We start from the raw sequence: 12115 nt of genomic DNA on the forward strand, positions 1-12115 counted from the left end.
GCCGGCTTATCAGCAAAGGGGAAGAGCGAGGAGGGTTTGGCTGTCACCTGGGCCTTACGCGATGGGCCGCAGGGTCAGCTGCAGTCCCTGACCTGCTGAGAAGCAAAAAAGAAGGCCGTTTTATGGGGGGAAAAGGAACAAAGAGCATCCAGAGGGAAGCTCTGCAGAGGGCTCCGAGAAGCTTTTAAAGACAACAGAGAGATGCCTGCTTATAAAAACCTCTTAGTTTGATGGGGTCGGCAGACAGTGAAATGTCTTGAAGAGCTGAATGCATGGGGTCAAGGGAAAACGCTCTGCCCTGCAGGAGGATTTCTTGTGCTTCTAGGACAGCTCTGGCCGGACACTCATCCTTCCGGCTCTGAAACGCTTCCAGTGCTGCTCAAAGGGGGCAACGCCAGCGGCCAGCCCCTCCGCTGGCTCGTCTTGGACTGACACAAACGGCGCTGGAAACGGGTCTCGGCCGAGGCGCGCTCCGCGGCGGAACGCCGCCCCGCCAGCAGTCCAGCAGTCCAGCAGCCGCCGCCCGCCTGCCCCGCCGCCGCGGCCCAACGCCGACGGCGCCTCCCGCCAGGGCCCGGCCGCCACGGCGGGGCGGCTCCGCTGAGCCCCGGCCCGCCAATGAGCTGTGCACACGGTGCCACAGCCGCCGGCGGGGCTGCCCCCGCGGCTGCCTGCTCCGAGAGATGCGGGCTGGGAGGCCGCTGCCGCCATTCCGCCGCTCCGCAGATGGGGCTGGCTCGTTCGGCCGTCTCGTGGGGCCTCAGCGCCGCCTGAGAGCCCCGTCGGACAGCAAACTGGCCGGGCACCGCCACGGGCAGGCGGCAAGGGGCCTCGGGTTCGAGGCCCCCTGCCGCGGTGCATGCTGGGAGCTGTAGTCGCGAGGCGGCGGTGCCGCTGCGGTGTGAGCGGCGCGGCGGGAGCGGGGGGACTACAGCTCCCGCGGAGCGGCGCGGCCGCCCGCCCCCCCGCCCGCGCTCGGTTGCGGGCGGCGGTGGCCGCTCAGCCGGGGTGCGCCCCGCCCCGCGCTGTCCCGTCCCGCCGTCCGGCGGGCGCCAGCAGCTCCCGCCTCCGCCATGGATCTCTTCGGGGACCTGCGGCGCATGAACAAGCGGCAGGTAGCGCCCGGCGGCTCGGGGCTCGCCGAGGGGTCGGGCCGGGGCCGGGCTCGCCGCCCGCCGTGGGGCCGGGCCGGGCCGCGGTGCCCGCGGGGGCCGGCGGCGGAGCGGGGGGGGCCGGTAGCCGCCTCCTTTGGCGTTTCCCGTAACTCCGTCCGCGGCCGCAGAAAGCAGAGGACTTCTGCTCTTCGGGAGCGCCCTCGCCCGCGCGCTGTCAGCGGCTGCTGCCCTGCTGCTGGCTCCTCCTCTCCTTCCGCGCGTCCGGCCGTGCCCCAGCGCGGCCGCGGCGCCCCTGCGGAGCTGCTGACACGGCGCCTACCGCGCAGGCTGCTCCTGATCCCCGCCTCAGTCTGAGAAACCGCTTGTTGTTTACGGGCTTGTCAGTAATCAGTTGTATTGCAGAGGTATACCGCGTGGGAGCAGGCAGGTGTTTCTGAACACCCATAGCTCGAAATAGGTATCCTGACTTTACCTTTGCTAGGTGGTTATACAGATGAGCATTAGGAAGGAAGAATACAAGACTAGTGACAAACTCCCTGATTTCCAAACTTTGAAAGTTTCTTATTCCTTAGTTGCAATCATAACCATTTTCCAAAAAAAAAAAAAAAAAAAGGTGAGATGTTGAGGGCAAGCTTAAAAGCTTGTCCACTGATAAGTTACGTGAATCATATCCCTGAAAACACCAGCAAATAGATCCTTAAACTAGGATGATGGTATCACAATTTACAGTTCTGTGTTTTAGGTAGATGAGTCGCATTATAAACAGAGGTGGACAGGGCCTTTTTGTGCCAGAGTATCTCTTTATATTGCTAAGAAAAAAAAAAAAAAGGAGGTGATGGGAAGAAAATATATCCGCTATTGCAAGGGTTGGTAAAGCAGTTGAATTTTGGTGCAGAAGTGAGTTGAAAACATTGATACAAGATTTTGCACATAAGAAGTTCCTGTCTGGTAGTAAGAGAAAAATGACATTCTGTCCTCCCTCTTCTTGCCCCCCAACTCTTCTCTCTAAACAAAGAAAACTATTAAAACTTCAAAGGCTCTTGCTGATCCTGGCTTTATAGTAGTAGTCTACATTATTCTTCACGTGTGTTTTAAATGCTTATCATCTCAAGTAGGACTCAGGGATGTGTAATCAAAGATAGATTTAACCATTTGCTGTAAAGCTTCACATATTTTAAAGTCTTTGCTAGTGAAGCTTCTAGCTTCACTAGCTTCTAGCACTAGCAAACATAATATTCCGTAGGTGTCATAAGCCAAGGTTGAGGTACACTTAAGGATTCAAACTTCATCCTGCAGCACGGTGTTCAGAGTTGTACTGCTGTATCTGTGATGCTTCTGCTGGAATATGATATAAGTAAAAAAGCCTGGATTGTGATTCAGGGATGCACAGTGCCCAAATTCTGTGTTGTGCATACAGCACAGTAACTTCTAAAAACACTGTTCTTGTTTATGTCTTACAGCTGTATTACCAAGTCTTAAATTTTGCTATGATAGTGTCTTCTGCCCTTATGATATGGAAAGGGCTGATTGTCATTACTGGAAGTGAAAGCCCTATTGTTGTGGTGCTCAGGTAAGTCAAAGTAAAGACTTTTTTTTGGTTATATTCCAAGTTTGTCTTTTGTCTCCTCCCCTTCCCCCTTGAATAGACTGGGAGTTTGGAGTGTCACCTACCTGAAGTAGTACTCAAACACTTATTTTCTTTTAGCTCTGTTTTTGGGCATCTAGCAAAGGCCACTTTCATAGCCGCAATCTAGTTTTCATTGAAGTTAATAGAAGCGGTGGGTATGTGAAACCTTTCAAAGTCTAGGTCTGTTCCCTTGTTGTATAGATATCGCCTACCCAAGATTGCTATCTGCTTGGGGATTGAGATTCCAAAAAATCAGTTCTGCTTTAATAGAAATATATGTATTCCTGTGAAACTTCTGTTGTCTCTGGAAAAAAAGCTTTAAAGAAACATAGTGCACTTACTGAAGGCACTGAACACTTTCAGGTCTGTCTGTTAATTTTTTGTTTACCTGTATATATTTATTTTAGGATTGTATTATGGTAGAACTTGCTTTATGAGTTAATTATACATACTCGTTGCTTCTTTCTCAATGATATCTTCTGATATATAAAGGTCCAGTCCTGCAGGCCCCAGAGTGCTAGTCAAATACACAAAGTTAAGCACAAACATATGTGGAAGATTCAGCCATGCTGAGATTCAGTGTGTATCAATAGGGAATATATGGGAAATGTAGGAATAATAATATTTTAATGGGAATTGTTTGTTCACATAGTTAGTAATGGGATCTTTAGTCCTATCTTAAAGGTGGCTACCAAAAGATATTATGGCTAGCTTTGGAAAAAGGCATGAATTCTCAGATCATGAGCTGTAATCACTGGTATAAGCGTCAGTCTTGTTTGTGTAAGTCAAACCCTTTCTCTTTAGAGCAGTACTTCCTGTTTTGTGAAATGCCTTTTGGCTTTTCATTAATGGATTGGTTATCTTAACCAGAATGGCTCATTTTGTTCCTTCCGTCATAGCAACAATACTGATACCTTTCTATACAGCTCATTTATTTTTTTTATTTTGTTGAGGCAGTAGGGTAAGCGTTCCACAGGCTATCTCAGCCTGGGGCTTACTGAGGTTTGGACTGCGTATCAAATGTCTGTATACTGCTATTGAATGGGTAAAGCTACAGATTTCAATTAAAATCTTGAGTGTATCTGTAAGGATTAAATGCTTATTGCTTTTGTGGTTCTTCTTTCATTTACCATAATGCCAATAATCTTTCCCTTTCTGTTTGTTTGCAGTGGCAGCATGGAACCAGCTTTTCACAGGGGAGACCTGTTGTTCTTAACAAATTTCCATGATGACCCTATCAGAGCTGGTGAAATAGTTGTTTTTAAAGTTGAAGGCAGAGACATTCCAATAGTTCACAGAGTAATCAAAATTCATGAAAAGTAATGCAACTTGGCATTTTCATTGCTTCTAAATATAGTTTCCTTCACTGTGACTTTCACTTACATTTTAATTTGGTAGTATCTTACGAAAAAGGCAAGTGAGGATATGCGGTAAGATAAAACGTGTCTGTAGGCTTAGTCCATAACTGGTCGCAGTCCCGTGCCGTGCTTCTTGAGACCTTGACTCCCGTCTCTCGGCAGAGTTGCTCAGGTTCAGAGTAGGTGAACCTACACCAAAGAGGAGCCTAGTAACACAAGCTGTGCGCACCATTTTTGCAGTCAGTGGGAATGTGTATGGGAGCAGAGTCCTTTTCCATAGTGACTGTTGTAGAACTGGGAGTTTGGCTATGAGAAATAGCTACATCTAGAAACAAATCTCTAGAAGGACATGAAGATTCAGAATTAGAACTGTAGATGAAACCCGACAAGTATGTGACCTTTGCTAATGGCAGTTTTCCATAAAACAGAGGTTTGACTCAGAGTCTTATTTTTTTGTGTGTGTATTAGTGACAATACCAACAATAATTCATACTCAAAAGCAACAGGCAGTTTACTTGTTTTCACTTTTATTGCATGTACCTGTAACGATAAACATTTCCTTCCCAAACAAAAGAGAGGCAATTTTTTTTCCACTCCTGCGTAGTGACAATTTAACTTGGATGTGGCGAGCACTGATATATTTGTGCCTTGGGAAGTCCTAGCAATGAGCTGAAGGTGTTTATCTTTCACGTGGAGTCTGTCCTTCAACACTTTTTCAAAACAAATGTGTATGCCCAAGTACTGCCTCTTGTTTTTTTCATTTAAGTACCTAACCAATTTTCAGAAAAACTCCTTACTGATACCCTTAATTGCAATTAGCAGCTTATGGAGCAAAATCATTTTGAAGACTGTAAACTTAATAACTATTTGAATAGTAGTGTGAAACCAAAGTCATATGTGCATCAACTGCCCATATGCCTAGTGCTTGAAAGAGGCTGAAACATGGCAGGTCTTCTAACAGCAGTGCTTAAATTACATGAAGTCCAGAATGAAATGTAAAATATTTTTTCCGTTTGAAACAGTAGGGAAAAGTGATGATTTGGTTAAGTTCAGGGTTTAAAACCTCTATTCCTACAAAAAGATTTTTGAGCCTTTTTAATGGCTGGGAGAGGTCAGGACTTCGGTTTTGTGTCTCTGAGGGAGCAGCCTGGTTCTCCTGAGTGCCACAAGCACTTACTCATGTGGGAGGAAGAGTGCCACCTACTGAACTATTTGCATCGCTTAGGTTTTTCCATACAATCCAGTAGAAAAACCTACAAAAGTGTTTTGTCCACATGATGTTATTTAAAGACCAATTATGTTTTTTTTTTTATTTACCACATGAATAGATATCAACTATAACTGAGCTTTTGCCGGGAACTCACTATATTGCTTAACAGATAAACAATAAACAACCTAAAATTGTAGTACAGACTTCCTGTCAAAATACTGAATTTGATGCAGATTTTGCAGCTCACTTAAGAGGCCTTCAGGATTTCTCTGCATCAAAAGGAGGACTCCTATCATGCTTTATTTTGGCAACAACAACAAAAATTATTATGAGTTAAACAAGTACATAAAACTTAGAAGAAAATTACTTAACACGTTATATTGTTATACCAATTCCAGTCCTAAAGAAAGATTTAGAATATGCCTTGTATTTGCTGAAATTTGTTGCTGAAATTCAGCTAAATTCATTCTCTAATGTGTGATGACATCACTGGATCTTATTCAACAATTTGTATAAAAAAAAAAAAATCCAAACCCCAAAACTTTTCTCACTCATTTGGAGGTTTGGTAAATCCAATTTTTTGTTTGTTTGTTTCTCTCAATATTATTCAGTATTTCATTTCTGTTCTGTTGAAAATACAGGGTTGATATGGGTTTTTTTTCCTCCTCATCCACACATATTGCTTTGTTGATGGAGTTTCATCCCTGCTCTGGATGGAAAATATTCCTCTGGTGTTCAGAGTATAATTGCTTACATCAAATGACAATCTGGGAGTGTTTTTAAAAAAACACCTCTTGTTAAAATCTGTTGACTCTGTCAGTAAAGTCTGCAATGTTAATGCTTTAATGGTGTTTGCTAAATAAGCAGGACAAGCAGGACTGGAAGTAAACATTGTTATCTAATCTTGTAGTACTTTTCATCCTCATTGTGCTTTGTAGATGTTAATTGAGGTTTTTAAATTAAGTGGTAGTTAGTTTATCACCTCGTTGCCTTCTAGAGAAAATGGGAACATCAAATTTCTGACTAAAGGTGATAATAATGAAGTTGATGATAGAGGCTTGTACAAAGAGGGTCAGAACTGGCTAGAGAAGAAAGATGTTGTTGGAAGAGCAAGAGGGTAAGTAGTGCAACGTATCTATGTTCTTTCTAAGAAAATAGAAAGAAAATTTCAAACTTAAATCAATTCCAGTGTTGGTACAAACTAGATCTCGTTTGATAATCATTCAATTACCATTTTCTTTAAGAAATTCGAAAATAATTTACTTGGAAATTTTGCTTTCTGTAGTCCTCTCACTGATTTGGAGAGTGGGGCTTAATTTTTTGCAACATGGTAAATTTCAACATAAATAGTTAACCAATAAATACAGAGTTTAACCAAATCATCCTTGTTCCAGAAATTACTAGGAAGTGATATTTACATCCCACAAGATACAAGGTTCGAGCTTTTTGTCCCATCCCTAGTTGGGATGAAAAGTCGGTCTTAAAGATTTCTCAAACTAATTCAGTTAGTGTATTTTTCTTAGATTAAAATTTTTATTTCCCCTTTCAAAGATACATTAGTGGCAAGTGTAAATGATGTGATTGCTTTACACGGTTCTTATTTGGCACACTTTGGCTTAGAGCCCTTGGCAAAGTGTGTTTTGGGCTTTGAGAGACTTAGCGATGCCGTCAGAAACTTGATGCAAATTCTGCTGTGTCCCTTAGGCTAAGATTAGTGTCACTGGCCAACCCTAGTGGAAGGTAGGACTTCTTGTTTCAAGTGATGTACTTGCTTGTATTTTTTCTTGCCTAATTTAAGAGTGGCATGAGTTATCACGGATTTAGGGTAAACTTCCATAAAAGTGCCAAATACTTCTTTTTGAAGAATATTGATTTGCTTGCTTTCTAGATTCTGTCTCTGCATTCAGGTTAAATAAAAAGAAACAAAGCAAGTGCCCCTCCAAACCTTTAATTGTGGTAGGCTAGGTTAAACGCTAAGTTATGTTTCATGCTAGGTTGAAACTCTTGCCACGTTAGATCGTAGGACTTTGATAGCCCCAGAACAGCAGGAGACACTGAAGCGCTGATTCCCGGACTCCTCGGTGTTGCAGTATGTTAGGCTTTTGCCAGTACCCCTCGCTATGGTGGTATTTACTTGCCACTTCTGTGGTGTTTATATATTTCTAATGCTATAAATAATACGCAGCAAAGTGTTTATTTGGTGGGAGAAGGGTGGAATCTGAGATCTTGCTCCCTAGCTTGCATTGTCAAGCACACGCACTCTTTAAAGGTCTCGCAGTCTCTCTGAAAGTTTATTTCTCTGAAATCGGTTATCTAAAATAATGAAAATTGAGTAATACTGAAGCATCTTTGTGTAATTTTTGAGGGTTAATTTTATGCTGATCTGTTTTGTCAATTACAGATTTTTGCCTTATGTTGGTATGGTAACTATAATAATGAATGACTATCCAAAATTTAAGGTATGTATACAAACGTTTTGAATACTGAAATGTAAAACTGTAAAATGACAAGTAAAGCTAATAAGAGTCGTGCATATAAGAATACATGTGTTAATAAATTTGCTTCCACAGTTTGGTTTCCTAATGTAAAATTAGCTGGGTTTTGGCCTTCCAAAATAAAAAGCTTGTCCATAGACATAGAACTTTGTAACTTTTTTAAACATTTGAAAGCATTTTATTTATAAAATACAATGAGCTAAGACTATACGGTTGTAATTCTTATTTATAATAAATATGATCCCATTAAAATATTCCTGTAATTTTATAATTTTGTACTCATCTAGAAGGTGTAACGTTGGAGGAGCGCATTTTGAAACTGTAATTTCAGAGTTTCCATGAGGAGAATGTAAAATCAGTCTTTTATTTTCTTTTGCAGTATGCTCTTCTGGCAGTAATGGGAGCATATGTACTACTGAAACGTGAATCCTAAAAAAAAAAAAAAAAAAAAAAAAAAAAAGAAGTGAGAGAGCGCCACTTTTCCAAGAATGAAGTTAAATATACTGGAAAAAAATAATATATTTCAGATGTTTTAATTTCTGTATACTTTTACAAAACCGTGCAAACTTTTGTCTTGTCTAAATAAACTGTACAGCTAATAAGTAAAGCTTTTGGCTCTTGATTAATTATGTAATTGCATATTTACCAACTTAAGTAGTTGCTGCTTTCAAGTAGCTCTTGGCGCGTGGAAGACGCCGACTGCCCTGTCCAGAAGTCGGGCAGGGCGCTCCTGGGCACGTGGAGGACGATGCCTGAGGCTGTAGTTTGAAGCTTGTTTCTCTTTTTGCTCTAGCAGTACTGCAGCTGAACCAGCTTGCTCCCCGCTGTTTGGTTGGTTCTTCTGCTTGGTGATTTTTAACCTCTGTGAGCTCCCTGGTCTTTTCACTGCCCCAAGGACCCAGCATACGGGTTGGAGCAGGTAGCGAGTTGTAGGAGTTGAGTCACGCTTTTGCCTAAAGAATCACAGAATCACAGAATCGTTTAGGTTGGAAGGGACCTCTGGAGATCATCTAGTCCAACCTCCCTGCTCAAGCAGGGTCACCTAGAGCATATTGCCCAGGATCACATCCAGACGGGTTTTGAATATCTCCAGCGAAGGAGACTCCACCACCCCTCTGGGCAACCTGTTCCAATGCTCTGTCACCCTCACAGTGAAGAAGTTTTTTCTCAGGTTCAGATGGAACTTCCTGTGGTTCAGTTTCTGCCCATTGCCTCTTGTCCTGTTGCTGGGCACCACGGAGAAGAGGCTGGCCTCATCCTCTTGACACTCCCCCTTCAGATACTTGTACACGTTGATGAGATCCCCTCTCAATCTTCTCTTCTCCAGGCTGAACAGGCCCAGCTCTTGCAGTCTTTCTTCCTAGGAGAGATGCTCCAGCCCTCTAATCATCTTGGTAGCCCTCCGCTGGACTCTCTCCAGGAGTGCCATGTCTCTCTTGTACTGGGGAGCCCAGAACTGGACACAGTACTCCAGGTGAGGCCTCACCAGGGCTGAATAGAGGGGCAGGATCACCTCCCTCGACCTGCTGGCAACACTCTGCCTAATGCACCCTAGGATCCCATTGGCCTTCTTGGCCACAAGGGCACACTGCTGGCTCATGTTTAACTTGTTGTCCACCAGCACTCCCAGGTCCTTCTCGGCAGAGCTACTTTCCAACAGGTCAGTCCCCAGCCTGTACTGGTGCATGGGATTATTCCTGCCTAGGTGCAGGACCTTGCACTTGCCTTTGTTGAACTTCATGAGGTTCCTCTCCGCCCACCTCTCCAGCCTGTCCAGGTCCCTCTGAATGGCAGCACAGTCTTCTGGTGTGTCAGCCACTCCCCCCAGTTTAGTATCATCAGCAAACTTGCTGAGGGTGCACTCTGTCCCTTCCTCCAGGTCATTGATGAATATATTGAACAAGACTGGGCCCAGGACTGACCCCTGGGGGACACCACTAGCCACAGGCCTCCAACTTGACTCTGCGCCATTCACCACAACCCTCTGAGCTCGGCCATCCAGCCAGTTCTCAAGCCACCTCACCGTCCACTCATCTAGCCCACACTTCCTGAGCTTACCTAGGAGGATGTGATGGGAGACAGTGTCAAAAGCCTTGCTGAAGTCCAGAAAGACAACATCCACTGCTCTGCCCTCATCTACCCAGCCAGTCATTCTGTCATAGAAGGCTCTCAGATTGGTCAAGCATGATTTCCCTTTGGTGAATCCATGCTGACTACTCCTGATCACCTTCTTGTCCTCCAGATGCTTAGTGATGACCTCCAGGATGAGCTGTTCCATCACCTTTCCCGGGATGGAGGTGAGGCTGACAGGCCTGTAGTTTCCTGGCTCCTCCTTCTTGCCCTTTTTGAAGACTGGCGTGACATTGGCTTTCTTCCAGTCCTCAGGCACCTCTCCTGATCTCCAGGACCTTTCAAAGATGATGGAGAGAGGCCTAGCGATAACATCCGCCAGCTCCCTCAGCACTCGTGGGTGCATCCCATCGGGGCCCATGGATTTGTGGATGTCAAGTTTGGACAAAAGATCTCTAACCCGATCCTCCTCAACCAAGGGAGAGTCTTCCTTTCTCCAGCCTTCCTCTCTTGTCTCCAAGGTCTGGAATTCCTCAGGACTGGCCTTAGCAGTGAAGACAGAAGCAAAGAAGGCATTCAATAACTCTGCCTTCTCTGTATCCTTTGTCACCAGGGCACCCGCCCCTTTCAGCAGCGGGAAAGAAAGTTGTTTCAGTACAGTCTGAGAAAAGTAGACAGCAAAGAGACTTTTACTCTGGTTAAGAGCTGAGAGCTGGAGCCTTCTCAGAGTCTTCTCTGAGAGTCTGAAACATGCTCCCTTGTGGCACAGGGACAAAAACCTTGCAGCCTGATTTCAGCGGTCTGGCCTGTCCGTGTGTCTAGAATTCAGGCCATTACAGGCCGCTAACCTTTCTGCCTTTGTGCTCCCAGCTACAGCACAAAGCTACTAAAAAGATTTTATGGGGATTTACTAACGCTTGAAAATCACTAAATGGAAAGCACCGTAGTACACTTAGGTAATACTACTACCAATAAGGAAAAATATAATTCGTATTCCAGTCCTGAGAATGTGGTGTTCTCTCCTGTCATATGATAGCTGAAGAGTGCTAAACACAAAATTGATTTTTCATTTTAAAACTTAACCTGGTAACTGTCTTATGTGAAATTCTGGACTTTTCTCTCCTTGGCTTCAAATGTCAATATTGTACCTTCAACAAAGCAGAAATTGTTTTCCTCTCTTGCTTTGGGTTTGCAGTTTTGATAAGGAACAGCATGAGGCTTTTTTCCTGTGGAGTTTTGTTTCTTCTGTCATCCCTCACCTCTACAAAAATATAATATTTTACAATAATGGCACCCCTTCTGTTGAAACTACCAATGCTGAAAGGCAGACAACTGCTGAATTTTTCCAAGTAATATTACTTCTTTTGTCTCTTCCTAAGCAGTTTTCACAACAAACTATATTATAAAAATGACTGACTTTGTGTCAAATTGCTTAGAAATAAAATTGAGTATAATAAATGGCTTGTCATAATAACTTAGATATTCTTAATGCAACCTTCCTGGAAGCGTACTATCACAGTTAAGCAAAAATAACTTAATTTTTGGAGGCAGTGTATGGGTAGTAAGATTGTGTTTGTTTGCTTATTGCTGAAATTGGAATTGATATCTCCCTCCCTGTGCCCGCCCTCCCCTCACGCAGGCACCATCCGCTCTAATCTTGGGAGTGGGGTTTTGGGCTTAACCCAGACGACAGAGTCAACACGATTATGGACGTTTTTCCTCAAGTTGAGGAAAGATGGATCGGTGATGAGAAGGAAAGATAACATCTAAATATGTGGGATCATGCTCAGAAAAAAGGGTTTTAGTTCTTGGGTGTAAAGTGCTGGGTCTTGTTTTTAAACTCTTTTCGACAAATCTTGATCTGTAGAACTGACTTGTGAAACGGTGGTATGCGGCCGTCCGTGCTGCCAGATCTGCTCGTTCGGTGAGACGCTGGAGGACAGCGCAGGCCCGCTTCGTCGTCCTCGTTTTAGCTGGGTGCATAGAGAGGTGCTAGCTGCGTCCGACAGAGCAGCTTTGGTCAGCCACGTACAATAACTTGTCCAAGCATAGCAGTAATCTGCTCTTTCCTCTGTGATACACAGTAGCTTTTTTCAGCTGCTAAGACTAGATGCCGTAACGCTTGATCTTTTCATAGAATCATGAAAAGTTCCTGCCTGTGTAGTTTCCCATCAAGTTTCAGGAGTGATTGCACAAGCTGGGACTGCTGTAAATGCAGCTGTTGAAACCCAAGTTGTGGT

The 12115-nt window shown here is 44.2% G+C and overlaps 1 protein-coding gene across 1 annotated transcript; it reads left to right on the forward strand.

Moving 5' to 3' along the window:
• Window positions 1-873: 873 nt before the first annotated feature.
• On the forward strand, window positions 874-8412 carry LOC104139294 (signal peptidase complex catalytic subunit SEC11C). The gene is made up of 6 exons (XM_068924668.1): window positions 874-1115; window positions 2576-2685; window positions 3912-4061; window positions 6308-6427; window positions 7712-7769; window positions 8185-8412. The coding sequence occupies exons 1-6, from the start codon at window positions 1074-1076 to the stop codon at window positions 8236-8238; spliced, it is 534 nt and encodes a 177-aa protein (XP_068780769.1). The 5' UTR covers window positions 874-1073; the 3' UTR covers window positions 8239-8412.
• The last annotated feature ends 3703 nt before the right edge of the window (window positions 8413-12115 follow it).

Source organism: Struthio camelus, chromosome W (genome assembly GCF_040807025.1).
Source record: "Struthio camelus isolate bStrCam1 chromosome W, bStrCam1.hap1, whole genome shotgun sequence".
In the NCBI taxonomy this organism is placed as follows: domain Eukaryota; kingdom Metazoa; phylum Chordata; class Aves; order Struthioniformes; family Struthionidae; genus Struthio; species Struthio camelus.